Source organism: Hyla sarda, chromosome 9, assembly GCF_029499605.1.
Source record: "Hyla sarda isolate aHylSar1 chromosome 9, aHylSar1.hap1, whole genome shotgun sequence".
Classification (NCBI taxonomy): Eukaryota; Metazoa; Chordata; class Amphibia; order Anura; family Hylidae; genus Hyla; species Hyla sarda.
The window spans coordinates 142,689,920-142,708,827 of record NC_079197.1 but is presented as its reverse complement, the minus strand read 5'-3'; the positions used below and the strand labels follow the sequence as shown (position 1 = coordinate 142,708,827).

Sequence of the window (18,908 nt, the reverse complement as noted above, 5' to 3'; positions counted from 1 at the left end):
TCTGGCACTATAGGGGCTTCCTAAATGCAACATGCCTCCCAAAAACATTTCTGAAAAACGTACTCTCCAAAATCCCCTTGTCGTTCCTTCGTTTCTGAGCCCTCTACTGCGCCCGCCGAACCCTTTACATAGACATATGAGGTATGTGCATACTCGAGAGAAATTGGGCTACAAATATAAGTATACATTTTCTCCTTTTACCCCTTGTAAAAATTCAAAAATTGGGTCTACAAGAAAATGCGAGTGTAAAAAAATGAAGATTGTGAATTTTCTCCTTTACTTTGCTGCTATTCCTGTGAAACACCTAAAGGGTTAAAACGCTGACTGAATGTAATTTTGAATACTTTGGGGGGTGCAGTTTTTATAATGGGGTCTTTTGTGGGGTATTTCTAAGATGAAGACCCTTCAAATCCACTTCAAACCTGAACTGGTCCCTGAAAAATAGTGAGTTTGAAAATTTTGTGAAAAATTGGAAAATTGCTGCTGAACTTTGAAGCCCTCTGGTGTCTTCCAAAAGTAAAAACTCGTCAATTTTATGATGCAAACATAAAGTAGACATATTCTATATGTGAATAAAATAAAATAAAAATTTGGAATATCCATTTTCCTTACAAACAGAGAGCTTCAAAGTTAGAAAAATGCTACATTTTCAAATTTTTCATCAAATTTTGGGATTTTTCACCAAGAAAGGATGCAAGTTACCACAAAATTTTACCACTATGTTAAAGTAGAATATGTCACGAAAAAACTATCTCGGAATCAGAATGATAACTAAAAGCATCCCAGAGTTATTAATGTTTAAAGTGACAGTGGTCAGATGTTCAAAAAATGGCCGGGTCCTAAGGTGTAAAATGGCTGGGTCCTTAAGGGGTTAAAGTGTACCTGTCGTCAACAAAAACGTTTTATATAATGTAGATAATATTATTATATGTATATTTGTAATATACTTTGATTAAAAAATGTGTATATTTTTGGATGAAAAAAATTATTTCTCTGCAGCTATTGCCTGTGTGTCTATGAGGAGTCCAAATACAGGAAGTGAGGGCAGGACAAGCAGGGATCTGTGCAGACTCCTGCCCTGTCAATCATCCTGATGTGTGACCCATAGCATGACACAGAACCTCACTGCACAGAACCCTGCTTTTCCTCAGTGTACAGAGCCCCGCTTGTCCTCAGTGTACAGAATCCTGCTTGTCCTTTGTGTACAGAGCCCTGCTTGTCCTCAGTGCACAGAGCCCTGCTTGTCCTCAGTGTACAGAGCCCTGCTTGTCCTCGGTGTACAGAGCCCTGCTTGTCCTCAGTGTACAGAGCCCTGCTTGTCCTCAGTGTACAGAGCCCTGCTTGTCCTCAGTGTACAGCGTCCTGCTTGTCCTCCGTGTACAGCGTCCTGCTTGTCCTCAGTGTACAGCGTCCTGTTCATCCTCGGTGCACAGAGCCCTGCTTGTCCTCAGTGTACAGAGCCCTGTTCGTCCTCAGTGCACAGAGCCCTGCTTGTCCTCAGTGTACAGAGCCCTGCTTGTCCTCAGTGTACAGAGCCCTGCTTGTCCTCAGTGTACAGGGCCCTGCTTGTCTTCAGTGTATAGTGTCCTGCTTGTCCTCAGTGTATAGTGTCCTGCTTGTCCTCAGTGTACAGGGCCCAGCTTGTCCTTTGTGTACAGAGCCCTGCTTGTCCTCAGTGCACAGAGCCCTGCTTGTCCTCAGTGTACAGAGCCCTGCTTGTCCTCGGTGTACAGAGCCCTGCTTGTCCTCAGTGTACAGAGCCCTGCTTGTCCTCAGTGTACAGAGCCCTGCTTGTCCTCAGTGTACAGCGTCCTGCTTGTCCTCCGTGTACAGCGTCCTGCTTGTCCTCAGTGTACAGCGTCCTGTTCGTCCTCGGTGCACAGAGCCCTGCTTGTCCTCAGTGTACAGAGCCCTGTTCGTCCTCAGTGCACAGAGCCCTGCTTGTCCTCAGTGTACAGAGCCCTGCTTGTCCTCAGTGTACAGAGCCCTGCTTGTCCTCAGTGTACAGGGCCCTGCTTGTCTTCAGTGTATAGTGTCCTGCTTGTCCTCAGTGTATAGTGTCCTGCTTGTCCTCAGTGTACAGGGCCCAGCTTGTCCTCAGTGTACAGAGCCCTGCTTGTCCTCAGTGTACAGAGCCCTGCTTGTCCTCTGTACACTGAGCACAAGCAGGACTCTGTACACTGAGGACAAGCAGGGCTCTGTACACTGAGCCCTGCTTGTCCTCAGTGTACAAAGCCCTGTGTGGTGAGCCACCTTTGTATGGCAGGACCACGGGTGTAGCAGACTGAGTGGGGGTGTGTGGACATTGGTGATGGGGGGGAAGTGGACATGGGTGACGGGGGGTGGACATGGGTGAAGGGGGTGTGGAGATGGGTGATGGGATGGGTGGACATGGGTGATGGGGGGTGGTCATGGGTGACAGCGAGGGTGGACATGGGTGAAGGGGGTGTGGACATGGGTGACGGTGGGTGGACAAGGGCGACGGGGGGGGGGGGGGCGGGGTTGGTCAAGGATGAAATGGGGTAACAACAGAAGGTACAGTCGAAAGGGTACAGTACCTTAAGCAAGCCGTCACGGGAATCCGGCGCAGCTTGCAGTTCCACTGCATCTTCCCCTCTTTGGTGTAGCAGGGCACCAATTTTGGCAGTGCGCATGCAGACTTCCCTTCCCCCTGTGGCGCCGTGAGTCATAGGCGCACAGGCCGCGTCGGGAAATAAAAAAAAAAATAAAATTGAAAAATTCACAGCTAAATCCTGCGGCACTCGGGTTGGGAATCACTGGTTTAGACAGTTAAACAAGCAGTAATACCAAATTTTTTAAGTATTTTTATTTCATTTTTTTCTTTAATGAAAAACTACCCCAAACAAGTACCCCAGAAGTGGGTCAGGGTCAACAATACAGAAAACTATTAATCAAAGGGACATGTCCAAGGTCACTAATCCCTTTATTCCATTCCCACTGCAAAAACATAGCTTTTATTAAGCACAACTTCTATCCTTAGTAAACCCATGCTGGTTATCACTTATAATACTGTTATCCCCTATCTATTCCTGTATGTAATCCCTTATAAGTCCTTCAAACAATTTACCCATAATGCACGTTGGATTTACCGGTCTATAATTCCCTGTGGAAGACCTAGAGCCCTTTTTGAAGATTGGCACCACATTCGCCTTGCGCCAGTCCCTTGGCACAATACCAGACACCAGAGAATCTCTAAATATCATGAACAAGGGTACAGATATTACTGAACTTACCTCTCTAAGAACTCTTGGGTGCAATCCATCTGGCCCTGGAGATTTGCTTACATTTATATCACTTAACTTACCTTGTACCATCTCTACATTAAGCCAGTTCAGTACATTACATGATGTGTTACCAGCACTGACCTGGCCAATGTCAGCTCCTCCTTCTTCCATAGTATATACAGTACTAAAGAACCCATTCAATAGCTCCGCTTTCTCTTGATCGCCCATGACAACCTCCCCATTATCATTATTAAGGGGTCCTACATGCTCTGTCCTTGTTTTTTTTTGTATTTATATATCTAAAAAAATATTTAGGGTTAGTTTTGCTTTCTTTGGCCACTTGTCTCTCATTTTGAATTTTTGTTGTTTTTATTACGTTTTTACAGATTTTATTAAGTTCTTTGTACCTTTTAAATGTTATATTTGATCCATCAGATTTGTATTTTTTAAAAACCATTTTTTTGTTGTTTATTGCTCTTTTAACATAATTTGTCAGTCATGTAGGATTTAGCTTTAATCATTTATATTTGTTCCCCTTTGGTACATATTTAGCTGTATAGTTATTTAGAGTTGATTTAAAGGGGTATTCCAGGCAAAAACCTTTTTTTTTTTTATATATATCAACTGGCTCTGGAAAGATAAACAGATTTGTAAATTACTTCTATTAAAAAATCTTAATCCTTCCAATAGTTATTAGCTTCTAAAGTTTTCTGTCTAATGCTCAATGATGATGTCACGTCCCTGGAGCTGTGCATGATTGGAAAATATCCCCATAGGAACTGCACAGCTCCCAGGACATGACATCATCATTAAGCAGTTAGACAGAAAACAACAACTTAACTTCAGAAGCTAATAACTATTGGAAGCATTAAGATTTTTTGATAGACGTAATTTACAAATCTGGTTAACTTTCCGGAGCCAGTTGATATATATGAAAAAAAGTTTTGGCCTGGAATACCCCTTTAAAGATGTCCTATTTACCTTCTGTATCAGTATTTGAGAACTGTTACGCCTAGCGCTCCGGGTCCCCGCTCCTCCCCGGAGCGCTCACGGCGTCTTTCTCCCTGCAGCGCTCCGGTCGGTCCCGCTGACCGGGAGCGCCGCACTGTCATGGCCGTTGGGGATGCGATTCGCACAGCGGGACGCGCCCGCTCGCGAATCGCATCCCAGGTCACTTACCCGTCCCGGTCCCCTGCTGTCATGTGCTGGCGCGCACGGCTCCGCTCTCTAGGGCGCGCGCGCGCCAGCTCTCTGAGACTTAAAGGGCCAGTGCACCAATGATTGGTGCCTGGCCCAATTAGCTTAATTGGCTCCCACCTGTTCCCTGGCTATATCTAGTCTCCTCCCTTGCACTCCCTTGCCGGATCTTGTTGCCTTGTGCCAGTGAAAGCGTTTAGTGTTGTCCAAAGCCTGTGTACCTGAACTTCTGCTACCCTTCCTGACTACGAACCTTGCCGCCTGCCCCCGACCTTCTGCTACGTCTGACCTTGCCTCTGCCTAGTCCTTCTGTCCCACGCCTTCTCAGCAGTCAGCGAGGTAGAGCCGTTGCTAGTGGATACGACCTGGTTGCTACTGCCGCAGCAAGACCATCCCGCTTTGCGGCGGGCTCTGGTGAAAACCAGTAGCCTCTTAGAACCGGTCCACTAGCACGGTCCACGCCAATCCCTCGCTGACACAGAGGATCCACTACCTGGAAGCCGAATCGTGACAGTAGATCCGGCCATGGATCCCGCTGAGGTGCCGCTGCCAAGTCTCGCTGATCTTCCCACGGTGGTCGCTCAGCAATCGCAGCAGATTGCCCAACAAGGACAGCAGCTGTCGCAGTTGACCGCCATGTTACAGCAACTTCTGCCTCTGCTACAGCAGCAACCATCTCCTCCGCCAGCTCCTGCACCTCCTCCGCAGCGAGTGGCCGCTCCTAGCCTCCGCTTGTCCCTGCCGGACAAATTTGATGGGGACTCCAGACTCTGCCGTGGATTTTTGTCTCAGTGTTCCCTGCATATGGAGATGATGTCGGACTTGTTTCCTTCAGAACGGTCTAAGGTGGCGTTCGTAGTAAGCCTTCTTTCAGGAAAGGCCTTGTCTTGGGCCACACCGCTCTGGGACCGCAATGATCCTGCCACAGCCACAGTCCAGGCCTTCTTCACTGAACTCCGGAGTGTCTTCGAGGAGCCAGCTCGAGCTTCTTCTGCCGAGACTGCCCTGTTGAACCTGGTCCAGGGTAATTCTTCCGTTGGCGAGTATGCCGTACAATTCCGTACTCTTGCTTCAGAATTATCCTGGAATAACGAGGCTCTCTGCGCGACCTTTAAAAAAGGCCTATCCAGTCGCATTAAGGATGTGCTGGCCGCACGAGAGATTCCTGCCAATCTGCAAGAACTCATCCATCTAGCTACCCGCATTGACATGCGTTTTTCTGAGCGACACCAAGAGCTCCGCCAGGAAAAAGACTTAGATCTCTGGGCACCTCTCCCACAGTATCCGTTGCAATCTACGCCTGGGCCTCCCGCCGAGGAGGCCATGCAAGTGGATAAGTCTCGCCTGACCCAGGAAGAGAGGAATCGCCGCAGGGAAGAAAATCTCTGTCTTTACTGTGCCAGTACCGAGCATTTCTTGGTGGATTGCCCTATCCGTCCTCCACGCCTGGGAAATGCACGCACGCACCCAGCTCACGTGGGTGTGGCGTCTCTTGGTTCCAAGTCTGCTCCTCCACGTCTCACGGTACCCGTGCGGATTTCTTCTTCAGCCAGCTCCTCCCTCTCAGCCGTGGCCTGCTTGGACTCCGGTGCCTCAGGAAATTTTATTTTGGAGTCGTTTGTTAATAAATTCAGCATCCCGGTGACCCGTCTCGTCAAGCCGCTCTACATTTCCGCGGTCAACGGAGCCAGATTGGACTGCACCGTGCGTTACCGCACAGAGCCCCTCCTCATGTCTATTGGACCCCACCTTGAGAGGATTGAATTCTTCATTCTCCCCAACTGTACCTCTGAGGTTCTCCTCGGTCTGCCTTGGCTCCGGCTTCATTCCCCCACCATTGATTGGACCACCGGGGAGATCAGGAACTGGGACTCTGCCTGCCACAGGAAGTGCCTCTCCCCCCCTCCCAGTCCCGTCAGGCAAGCCTCTGTGCCACCCCATGGCCCCCATCCTGGTGTCACACTGCCCCGTGCCAGGCCTCGCCCTCTGCCCTCCCTCCCCATTCCCACTCCTGCTGTACTGCCTGCCGTTGAGGAAACCCTCCATTCTTTCCCGGTGTCCTCATCCCAGGGGAGGCAGTTACTGGACAAAGAGAAGGGGAGACCTAAGGGGGGGGGTACTGTTACGCCTAGCGCTCCGGGTCCCCGCTCCTCCCCGGAGCGCTCACGGCGTCTTTCTCCCTGCAGCGCTCCGGTCGGTCCCGCTGACCGGGAGCGCCGCACTGTCATGGCCGTTGGGGATGCGATTCGCACAGCGGGACGCGCCCGCTCGCGAATCGCATCCCAGGTCACTTACCCGTCCCGGTCCCCTGCTGTCATGTGCTGGCGCGCGCGGCTCCGCTCTCTAGGGCGCGCGCGCGCCAGCTCTCTGAGACTTAAAGGGCCAGTGCACCAATGATTGGTGCCTGGCCCAATTAGCTTAATTGGCTCCCACCTGTTCCCTGGCTATATCTAGTCTCCTCCCTTGCACTCCCTTGCCGGATCTTGTTGCCTTGTGCCAGTGAAAGCGTTTAGTGTTGTCCAAAGCCTGTGTACCTGAACTTCTGCTACCCTTCCTGACTACGAACCTTGCCGCCTGCCCCCGACCTTCTGCTACGTCTGACCTTGCCTCTGCCTAGTCCTTCTGTCCCACGCCTTCTCAGCAGTCAGCGAGGTAGAGCCGTTGCTAGTGGATACGACCTGGTTGCTACTGCCGCAGCAAGACCATCCCGCTTTGCGGCGGGCTCTGGTGAAAACCAGTAGCCTCTTAGAACCGGTCCACTAGCACGGTCCACGCCAATCCCTCGCTGACACAGAGGATCCACTACCTGGAAGCCGAATCGTGACAAGAACACCTCCCCCAGTCTATGTCCTGTAGTGCAGCTCTCAGACCAGAGAAATTTGCCTTTTTAAAGTATATACTCGAGTATAAGCCGAGTTTTTCAGCACGATTTTTCCTGCTGAAAACACCCCCCTCGGCTTATACTCGAGTGAACTCCCCCACCCGCAGTGGTCTTCAACCTGCGGACCTCCAGAGGTTTCAAAACTACAACTCCCAGCAAGCCCGGGCAGCCATCGGCTGTCCGGGCTTGCTGGGAGTTGTAGTTTTGAAACCTCCGGAGGTCCGCAGGTTGAAGACCACTGCGGCCTTCGACATCATCCAGCCCCCTCTCACCCCCCTTTAATTCTGTACAGTACTCACCTCCGCTCGGCGCTGGTCCATTCCTGCAGGACTGTCCGGTGAGGAGGTGGTCCGGTGGGATAGTGGTTCCGGGCTGCTATCTTCACCGGGGAGGCCTCTTCTAAGCGCTTCGGGCCCGGCCTCAGAATAGTCACGTTGCCTTGACAACGATGCAGAGGTGCGTTCATTGCCAACGTACTTCTGCGTTATTGTCAAGGCAACGCCTCTATTCCGGGCCGGAAGCGGAGAAGAGGCCTCCCCGGTGAAGATAGCAGCCCGGAACCACTATCCCACCGGACCACCTCCTCTTCGGACAGCCCTGCAGGACCGGACCAGCGCCGAGCGGAGGTGAGTACTCAGAACTAAAGGGGGTTAGAGGGGGCTGGATGATGTCGAAGGCCGCAGTGGTCTTCAACCTGCGGACCTCCGAAGGTTTCAAAACTACAACTCCCAGCAAGCCCGGACAGCCGATGGCTGCCCGGGCTTGCTGGGAGTTGTAGTTTTGAAACCTCTGGAGGTCCGCAGGTTGAAGACCACTGAGGGCGAATGATGAGAAGAGGATGATGAAAGGGGGGGGGGGGGGGGGTGTGGGATGATGACAAGAGGATGATAAAGGGGGCGGGTGGGATGATGAAGGGGGATGTGTGGGATGATGACAAGGGGATGATGAAGGGGGGATGTGTGGGATGATGACAAGGGGATGATGAAGGGGGGATGTGTGGGATGATGACAAGGGGATGATGAAGGGGGGATGTGTGGGATGATGACAAGGGGATGATGAAGGGGCGATGTGCGGGATGATAAGGGGATGATGAAGGGGGGATGTGTGGGATGATGATAAGGGGATGATGAAGGGGGGATGTGTGGGATGATAAGGGGATGATGAAGGGGGGATGTGTGGGATGATGACAAGGGGATGATGATGAGGATGTTAATGACGGGTCTGGATGATGACAGGGGGGGGATAATGTATTTCCCACCCTAGGCTTATACTCGAGTCAATAACTTTTCCTGGGATTTTGGGTTTAAATTATTGGTCTCGGCTTATACTCGGGTCGGCTTATACTCGAGTATATACGGTATATGTTTTTGCCTTCCCCGTCTGTCTTTGTTTTCTACATTTTAAGTCAAAAGTAACTATATTGTTGTCGCTATTACCAAGGTTTTCCCGCACAGTTACCAACCAGCTCTGCGTTGTTGGAAATGATCAAATCCAACAAGGCATCACTTCTTGTTGGGTCCTCCACAAACTGGCCCATAAAATTATCCTGCAATAAATTTAGGATTTTTCTCCCCTTTGTAGTTTTAGCCAACCCCCGACCCCAATCTATATCTGGATAGTTAAAATCTCCCATTATTACCACTGTACCTGCCCGGGCGGCCCTCTCTATTTGTTTATACAGCCGACCTTCTATCTCTTCAGTGATATTAGGGGGTCTGTAGATTACACCAAATACTATTTTTTCAGTATTTCCCTCCTTTTGTAATTCTACCCACAATGATTCCACATCCTCAAAATCATCACACACTATGGCATCGTTCACACTGACTTTCATACCACTTCTTACATACAGACAGACTCCACCACCTTTTCTGTTCATTCTGTCCTTGCAAAACAATGTAAACCCCTGCAGATTGACAGCCCAGTCATGCGAGGAGTCCAGCCAAGTCTCAGTGACCCCAACTATATCAATATGTTCCCCCAGTATCAAGGCCTGCTTATCCTCAGTGCACAGAGCCCTGCTTGTCCTCAGTGTACAGAGCCCTGCTTGTTTTCAGTGTACAGAGCCCTGCTTGTCCTCAGTGCACAGAGCCCTGCTTGTCCTCAGTGCACAGAGCCCTGCTCGTCCTCAGTGTACAGAGCCCTGCTTGTCCTCAGTGTACAGAGCCCTGCTTGTCCTCAGTGTACAGAGCCCTGCTTGTCCTTAGTGTACAGAGCCCTGCTTGTCCTCAGTGCACAGAGCCCTGCTTGTCCTCAGTGTACAGAGCCCTGCTTGTCCTCAGTGTACAGAGCCCCGCTTGTCTTCAGTGCACAGAGCCCCGTTTGTCCTCAGTGTACAGAGCCCTGCTTGTCCTCAGTGTACAGAGCCCTGCTTGTCCTCAGTGTACAGAGCCCTGCTTGTCCTCAGTGTACAGAGCCCTGCTTTTCCTCCGTGTACAGCATCCTGTTCGTCCTCAGTGCACAGAGCCCTGCTTGTTCTCAGTGTACAGAGCCCTGCTTGTCCTCAGTGTACAGAGCCCTGCTTGTCCTCAGTGTACAGAGCCCTGCTTGTCCTCAGTGTACAGAGCCCTGCTTGTCCTCAGTGTACAGAGCCCTGCTTGTCCTCAGTGTACAGAGCCTTGCTTGTCCTCAGTGTACAGAGCACTGCTTGTCCTCAGTGTACAAAGCCCTGCTTGTTCTCAGTGTACAGAGCCCTGCTTGTCCTCAGTGTACAGAGACCTGCTTGTCCTCAATGTACAGGGCCTTGCTTGTCCTCAGTGTACAGGGCCCTGCTTGTCCTCAGTGTACAGAGCCTTCTTGTCCTCAGTGTACAGAGCCCTGCTTGTCCTCAGTGTACAAAGCCCTGCTTGTCCTCAGTGTACAAAGCCCTGCGTGGTGAGCCACCGTTGTATGGCAGGACCACGGGTGTAGCAGACTGAGTGGGGGTGTGTGGACATGGGTGATGGGGGGGAAGTGGACATGGGTGACGGGGGGGGGGGGGGGAGTGGACATGGGTGACGGGGGTGGACATGGGTGGCCGTGGCGTGGACATGGGTGAAGGGGGGTGGACATAGGTGATGGGATGGGTGGACATGGGTGAAGGGGGGGTGGACATGGGTGACGGGGGGGCGGAGTTGGACAAGGATGAAATGGGGTAACAACAGAGGGTACAGTCGAAAGGGTACAGTACCTTAAGCGAGCCGTCATGGGAATCCGGCGCAGCTTGCAGTTCCACGGCATCTTCCCCTCTTTGGTGTAGCAGGGCACTATTTTTGGCAGTGCGCATGCATACTTCCCATCCCCCTGCGGCGCCGTGAGTCAAAGGCGCACAGGCCGGGTCGGGAAATAAAAAAATTAAAATTCACGGCAAAATCCTGCGGCACTCGGGTTGGGAATCACAGTACTACCACATTTTTGAAGTATTTTTATTTCATTTTGTTTTTTAATGAAAAACTACCCAAAACAAGTACCCCAGAAGTGGGTCAGAGTCAATAATACAGAAAACCATTAATCAAAGGAACATGTCCAAGGTCACTAATCCCTTTATTCCATTCCCACTCCAAAAACATAGCTTTTATTAAGTACAACTTCTATCCTTAGCAAACCCATGCTGGTTATCACTTATAATACTGTTATACCCTATCTATTCCTGTATGTAATCCCTTATAAGTCCTTGTAGAAATGTAATGGTGAAACAAGTCGGACCCATGGAGGCCGCACCTCACAACTTACAAGAATCTACTGCTGATGTCTTGGGGCCAGAATCCACCTGACACCTACTAAGGACTTTTGGCCCTAAATGACATGTCTTTCTATAGCTTGAAAAAGGTTCCAGGAGGGAGAAGAAATGTCACTTTTGTTTGGCATGTGATGCAATAAACGTATTCATGTTGATTTCTCACAGTTTTTGGAGTGCTGTATATTTTTATTTACATAGATAGTGTGATGACTCACTCTTGCAGATAGGTGCAGTTGCAGTATAGAGGCAAGGAAACAGTACTTTTCAACTCAAAGTTCAGTGTTTTATTCACAATTGTCAAACAGTCTTCAAATGCAGAATAAAGGAAAACATAACAAAAGTCCAGCTGTATTTCCTTGGTGTATGATCACACCTGAGTTTGTGCCATGCAGCATCAATCAAGTCTTTTCCAAGCCTTGAGGCAGTCTGCTGACCAGCTTCCAACCTCTCAGGGAAGAACACCACATTCAGCTCTCTCATGCAGTGTGAGCTGCAACTAGCAAATTCCCCTCAGCTGGTGAAGCAGGTTGCCTTTAAGGCAAACAAAAGGCGTCCTGGATTGTGGGGTATGATCCCCACCTTTCACTTGATCATTCCCAGTAAGAGCCGTCCTGATTGGCCTTCCAGCCATACTACGGCCATAATGTCAGTCTCCATCGCAGCACAGACACTGGATATATACTGGCTCTTACTTCACCAAGGCCAGGAGCCTTGGTGACATATAATGCCCATCGACCACAATGCCTTTCACCTCCTCACATAACCCCCCCCCTTTGTTCAAGACTGAGGGGGTGAACACTTGTGCAACAGTGGACTCGTGATAGGGCATTGGCGTTGCCTAGCAAACAACCCACTCTGTGTTCAACCCTAAACTTGAAATTCTGTAATGACAGAAACCACCTGGTGACCCTGGCATTTTTGTCCTTGGGCTGGCACATCCACTTAACTGGGGAATGATCCGTCACGAGACAAAACTTTCTGCCCAACAGATAATAGTGGAGAGATTCGAGTGCCCACTTACTGGCCAGGCACTCTCTCTCACTATACTATACATGGTCTTGGCCAGGGTCAGTTTGTGGCTGAGAAAGACAACGGGATGCTCTTCCCCATTGACTTCTTGGGAGAGTACAGTACCAAGACCTACCTCAGAGGCATCGGTCTGTACCACAAATTCCCTTTTGAAGTCTGGTGTCACAAACACCGGAGACCCACATAAGGCCTGCTCTGCCTTTTCGTTCCAGCGCACCATTACAGAATTGTGTCCCTTTAGGAGGTCTGTTATGGGCACAGCCACCGTAGTAAAATGGGGGATGAATCTCATATAGTAACCCACCATTCCTAGAAATGACTTCACCTGTCGGGTAGTGACAGGTCGGGGCCAATTCCGGATGGCCTCTATTTTGTTTACCTGGGGTTTGACAACTCCACGCCCAATGACAAACCCCAGGTATTTGTCTCTTCCAACCCTATGGCACATTTTTTGGGGTTAGAAGTTAACCACTGCTTGTACTTTTGGAAGGTGACTTTCCCAGTCTGTACTGTGGATGATGATATCGTCCAGATAAACTGAGGCATTCAGATGATGTGGCTGAAGTACAATATCCATTAGCCTTTGAAACGTAGTGGGAGCGCCATGTACACCAAAGGGTAACACCTTGTACTGAAATAAACCTTCTGGTGTGACAAAGGCTATTTTCTCTTTGGCAGCCTCCGTCAAGGGCACCTGCCAGTACCCTTTTGTGAGGTCCAAAACAGAAAAATACCGAGCCTGTCCTAGCCTTTCAATAAGCTCATCAACTCGGGGGATGGGATATGCCTCAAACTTGGACACCTCATTAAGTTTGCGGAGATTGTTACAGAACCGCAATGTACCGTCTGGCTTCGGTATTAAGACTATTGGACTGGCCCACTCACTTTTTGACTCCTGAATGACATCCAATTTTAACATCTGCTGTACTTCTTCAGAGATGGCTTGCAGATAGGTGTGGTTGCAGTATAGAGGCAAGGAAACAGTATTTTTCAAATCAAAGTTCAGTGTTTTATTCACACTTGGCAAACAGTCTTTAAATGCAGAACAAATGCAAACGTAACAAAAGTCCACCTGTATTCCTTAGGTGTTTGTTCACACAAGAGTCCATGCCATACAGCATCAAGCAAGTCTTTTCCAGACAGGCTGCTGACCATCTTTCAACCTCTCAGGGAAGGACTCCACTCTCAGCTCTCTCTTGCAGTGTGAGCTGCAACTAGCAAATCCCCCTCAGCTGGTGAAGCAGGTTGCCTTTAAGGCCACCAAAAGGCGGCCTGGATTGTGGGGAATGGCCCCCACCCTACACTTGGCCATTCCCAGTAAAAGCGGTCCCAGATAGGCCTTCCAGCCATACTACAGCCACAGTGTCAGTCTGCATTGCAGCACAGACACTGAATAAATACCGGCTCTTACTTCACCAAGGCCAGGAACCTTGGTGACACATACCGACCATCAACCACCATGCCTTTCACCTTCTCACAATAGATAGATATGAGATAGATAGATAGATATATCTATCCATTTTTTTTGGGGGGGGGGGGGGGGAGGGGGAGGGGGGGATGGGACCTATCGCTCCTAGTCTGATGTTGCTGTATCCTCCGCTGAAAATAGGTCTACTATGACATAGTCACATGATGATGCTTCATCTGGCGTCACATCATCTTGTTGATCCTCAAGTGCTCGATTTAGTAGAGGCACTTTCAATGGATCAACTGTCAGGACGCTCTCGGCTTCGATCATGTTGCTCTTGGATGTTGTCATAGTAAGAACCTAAGAAATGAAAGAAGAGCCGGACATGTTGTAACCATTCATATTCACTGACATATAAAGGCCCCAGACACAACAAAGCTGCTACATGTGAAGAAGACCTTGTAAATCTGGATTTCATATACTGACCTTGAAGTCCCAATACAACATTATTTGGCTGATACAGGAGCAGACAAATACGACCCACTCCAGGATGGTCAGCGTTATTCTGGAAGACTGAAAATAAAACAGACAAATACATTTGAGTTTGTCCATTTTGGTCTTCCCCTTTATTCACCAAACAGTGGTGGGAATTACTGGGATTGGGATCCCATAACCATGTGAAGAAGTTCGCCCTATGTGGTAGAATATACATACCCGTGTGCAGTACTCGCTGGTGCAGGTGTATACTGCTGCCATTTTACAGGTTAACCCTGAAAGGAGGACGTATATAGGAAAATAACCTCAACCCTGCAGAATGGGGTCATATTTTAGTAGAAAAACACAATTTCACGGTGGACGACAGAAGTGACAAGATAACCCAGCTCCCCCACCATCAATGGCAAAGGACAGAACCAAAAAAGTCATTATGGTGTCTGAAAGGATTTACTGGAGTTTCCTTTAATCCCATAACATAACATAGTGAATTGTAAAGGATACGGATAATGTTAGCCAGCAAGATGGTAACTGACAGCACCGTGGTGGTAAGGCGTCTACATCTACGGTCCCTGGAGCCTGGGTACAGCTGAGATGCCAACGATATGCCTCCGTAGATGACCATACTTGTTAAAACTGCCAGGCAGCTATCGTTAAGCATTGCTGAATCCTAGAGGAAAACAAAGAAAATATGACATTTCACAATATACATATCCTGTCCTAGATGACCTATCATCATACAACACATAGAGCTCCATATCATTATACACCATTAGCAGATATATGATTGTCCTGGATACTTAATATCTGCCAATGGTAAGTATCCAGGATAATCCTACATCTGCCAATGGTGTTATTATATGATCTGTATTCTTATACTGGGCCTTATGTATCATTGTGAGGGGGTGTGAGCTCAGGTCCATTCTGTCCCAAGACCTACAGATCAGCAGGTTATCTGCCAATACATGGCCCCAGCTGTGCTGCTCTTCTCCTGGGTAAGGGGGCTTCATAGGTGACCAGCTAAGGGGCCCTAACACCACAGAATCTGTATAAACAAACCTGTATCAATGGGGTAATGATGTTGCCAACACACGTAATCCATCCGAATGCCAACATCCACGTTTGGCAGGTGACTCCACAAAGGATTTTCTTCAGGGCCTGGATCTCCATGGATTTATAGATGATAAACAAAATCCCGGCCTCTGAAATCCATATACAAAACAGTCTATAGATGGTATATATACCACACAAAGCATATACATGTCTGAAGATACTATTAATTAGAAAATATACAGGAGATATAATTCAGTAACACATAGTGGATCTGCCAAAAGTTGTCTGAAAACATGTGCTGAAGCTGTCATGGCGGCCATGTTAGTAGTTACTCAAGCAGTGGCGCAGCTATAAAGGTGGTAAGGGTCACAGTTACCCCCCTGCCACTACACTATATGCTGCGGCCTGTGGCTGCATAGAAGGGTCACACAGACCAATCAGTACAGTACTACGTTTAGGGGCGGACTGACGGGAGGCTCACCCGCACTAACCTGAATACCTAAGCTTATAGTGCGGAGGACCCTCTTTTTAACTCTGCTTATCTTACCCCATTACGTGCAGCTGTTCAGAAGATACGAGCAGACTGTCTACATGCTATTCCTGAGAATCTAGCAATAAGGAGCATTCCCAATGGGCTTTTAGCAACAATAACAAGTCTTCACTTCGGCTGTTGGCCCCGCCCCTTTATTATTCACTGCTAGTTGGGTCCGCCCCTTCATTACTATTCACAGCTCCTTGGCCCCGCCCCCTTCAGTACACCATCCCTGTACACTTCTCCCTCTCAGCACCCTCCCCGACACCCTCCCACCCACCAATGTGTACACAGAGCTAGGACCCCAAGACCAGGCCAAAGCTTTCCCAGGCTCCTGAATGGCTAAAATGTGTCAGTACTAAGTAAATCATGTGCCTTTCAGGAGCCTGGGAAAGCTTTGTGTGATAGTCAGACCCTGTAATCATTACAGGCTTCTGAATGGCACATGATTGGCTTAGTACTGACACATTTCTGGCCATTCAGGTGCCTAAGAAAGCTGTATGACAAACCCTGTAATTACTTATGCTACTGTAATCATTACTGGACCATGGGTCATTACAAGGTCTGTCACACACAGCTTCCCCATGCTCCTGAATGGCACATTTGCTTAATACAGCAACCACATGCCTGCCATTGCAGGGATTAATATATGACATCTGAAGTTTGCCTGTGCATAAAGCAATCAAGCTACAAGAAGATATGCCATTCAGGAGCATGGAAAAGTTAGGTGACAATATCTGACCTAGCTTTTCCATGCTCCTGAATGGCATGTCTGCTTGATGGCTGATGGGCATGGTCAGGTGGGCCCAGGCTAAACTTCTGCACCCATGACACTTTAGCTACACCTTTGTACTCAGGATGGCACTAATAATAATTCCTATAGATACATGTAGTGCACTTACCTAGCAGAGAAGACACGGTGGAAACTACAGTCAGCACAATGGATTCTGGATATTGTGCTCCAGTGTCACTGAGGAGAAATAGATTCCATATATAACATTAGCCGGGCCGGTCACTAGTAACAAAAATCGGTCACTAGTAACAAGGGCCGGTCACTATTAACAAGGGCCGGTCACTATTAACAAGGGCCGGTCACTAGTAACAAGGGTCGGTCACTAGTAACAAGGGTCGGTCACTAGTAACAAGGGCCGGTCACTAGTAACAAGGGCCGGTCACTAGTAACAAGAATCGGTCACTAGTAACAAGGGCCGGTCACTAGTAACAAAGGTCGGTCACTAGTAACAAGGGTCGGTCACTAGTAACAAGGGCCGGTCACTAGTAACAAGGGCCGGTCACTAGTAACAAGGGCCGGTCACTAGTAACAAGGGTCGGTCACTAGTAACAAGGGCCGGTCACTAGTAACAAGAATCGGTCACTAGTAACAAGGGCCGGTCACTAGTAACAAAGGTCGGTCACTAGTAACAAGGGCCGGTCACTAGTAACACTAGTTTCCCACCAATGTCCCTATAGAGTCTCCTACCTGATGCTGATGATCCCTGTTTGGTAATGGCCTTGTATGATGGTCATGGTGAAGGTGGTCAGGACACCCACGAAGGTCCATATTGCCCAAAACAATGGCAGGATAGCCAGGGTTGGGCTCGTCATATTAGAAGAAGAAATATATTTCACTCTCAGGAAAACTGAGCGCTCTCAATCTGAACTAACAGAAAGTGAAGGGTTTGCCTGTATCGTGCAGTGGTATAACCGACCACCATCTGTGATGTCATCAGATTCTATACCTGATGATGTCACGTCCTTGGTTGCTGATGCATTAGAAGTATTACAATTATCCATACAGCAAATCTGTATTATATATGGAAATATCACAAATAACCCCTAATATAAAGTTATTATCAAAACTACCTACAAGAAGAATTCTTGTGATCCTAAGGGCTGCAGAGGAGATGTGTTCTCTACTACTGCCCACTGCCAACAGGAGATGTCTGTGCCCACAATGTGCCCTCTATGAGAGCTCCGGCGTCTCTACAACCCCTCACAAAAACCAACTTACAGGACCTCACCAGCTTTTATACTTTGTAGGAATTACAAATCTTATACTTATGACCCAAAAAATGTTGGATTAATAGGTGAACGTTTTGGCCTCATGGGACATCCCTCCAGCACGAAAGGGCAGGACCATTTCATTTACCATATAATGTATTGAGAAATATTTAAAAAAAATATATGTTGGGTGGAATGAAATAAAGGTAGAATACCGCCATTGTGTAGGTTCGTTTTAATAGAAAGAAAAAAAAGGATGTATCTGTACTCTTTGGGGGGAGATTTAACAAAACCTGTGTAGAGGAAAAGTTGCTGAGTTGCCCATAGCAACCAATCAGATCGCTTCTTTCATTTTTAACAAGGCCTCTGCAAAATGAAAGACACAATCTGATTGGTTGCTATGGGCAACTCCGCAACATTTCCACTGGACAGGTTTTGATAAATCTCCCCCAGTCTCTAAGACCATGGAAGAGGAAAAGTTGCTGAGTTGCCCATAGCAACCAATCAGATCGCTTCTTAATTTTTTTAGAGGCCTTTTCAAAAATGAAAGCAGCGAACTGATTGGTTGCTATGGGCAACTGCACCACTCTTCCTCTACACAGGTTATGATAAATCTTCTCATTGGTGTCTATACAAAATATGATCAGTGAAGGGTTAATGAAAATAATTATGAGTAAATGATTAAATCTAATGATATAAAAGATTACTAAAATTCCAGTTTGTAAACACTTGGAGGCAATGAGCGGTGGCTGTGTGGAAAGTAATTCAGGGCCCTTGTGGTTTCCAATGACAACAGCACCATTTGGTGTAAAATCGGGCGCTGGATAATAGGGTTATATACAGCCAAACGTGTACAGTGAGTAAACATTGATGGGGTAGTTAAAGGGGTACTCCGGTGCTAAGACATCTTATCCCCTATCCAAAGGATAGGGGTTAAGATGCTTGATTGCGGGGTCCCGCCACTGGAGACCCCCCGTGATGTTTCACGCAGCACTCCGTTACCATCAGCCCCCGGAGCATGTTCGCTCCGGCTCTGATGACTGGCGATCATGGGGTCGGAGTATTGTGATGTCATGGCTCCGCCCCCGTGTAATGTCACACTCCGCCCCCTCAATGCAAGCCTATGGGAGGGGGTTTGACAGATGTCACGCCCCCTCCCATAGGCTTGCATTGAGGGGACGGAGCCGTGACGTCACGATACTCTGGCCCCCGTGATAGCCAGTCATCAGACCCGGAGCGAACATGCTCTGGGGACTGATGGTAACGGGGGGCTGCGTGAAAGATCACGGGGGTCTCCAACGGTGGGACCCCCGCGATCAAGCATCTTATCCCCTATCCTTTGTATAGGGGAT

At 48.5% G+C, this 18,908-nt stretch overlaps 2 protein-coding genes across 4 annotated transcripts in view; one reads left to right on the top strand and one right to left on the bottom strand.

Moving 5' to 3' along the window:
• LOC130290250 (cytochrome P450 2F2-like) overlaps positions 1–18,908 on the top strand; it is a 331,651-nt gene that overhangs the window by 65,799 nt on the left and 246,944 nt on the right. The gene's annotated exons all lie outside the window — the stretch shown is intronic.
• Positions 12,832–17,758, bottom strand: LOC130290251 (uncharacterized). Its single transcript, XM_056537615.1, has 7 exons — positions 17,036–17,758; positions 16,458–16,525; positions 15,030–15,172; positions 14,475–14,640; positions 14,193–14,248; positions 13,965–14,051; positions 12,832–13,838 (listed from the first exon to the last, which is right to left on the bottom strand). Exons 1-7 carry the CDS (start codon positions 17,158–17,160, stop codon positions 13,644–13,646), a joined length of 840 nt encoding a protein of 279 aa, XP_056393590.1. The 5' UTR covers positions 17,161–17,758; the 3' UTR covers positions 12,832–13,643.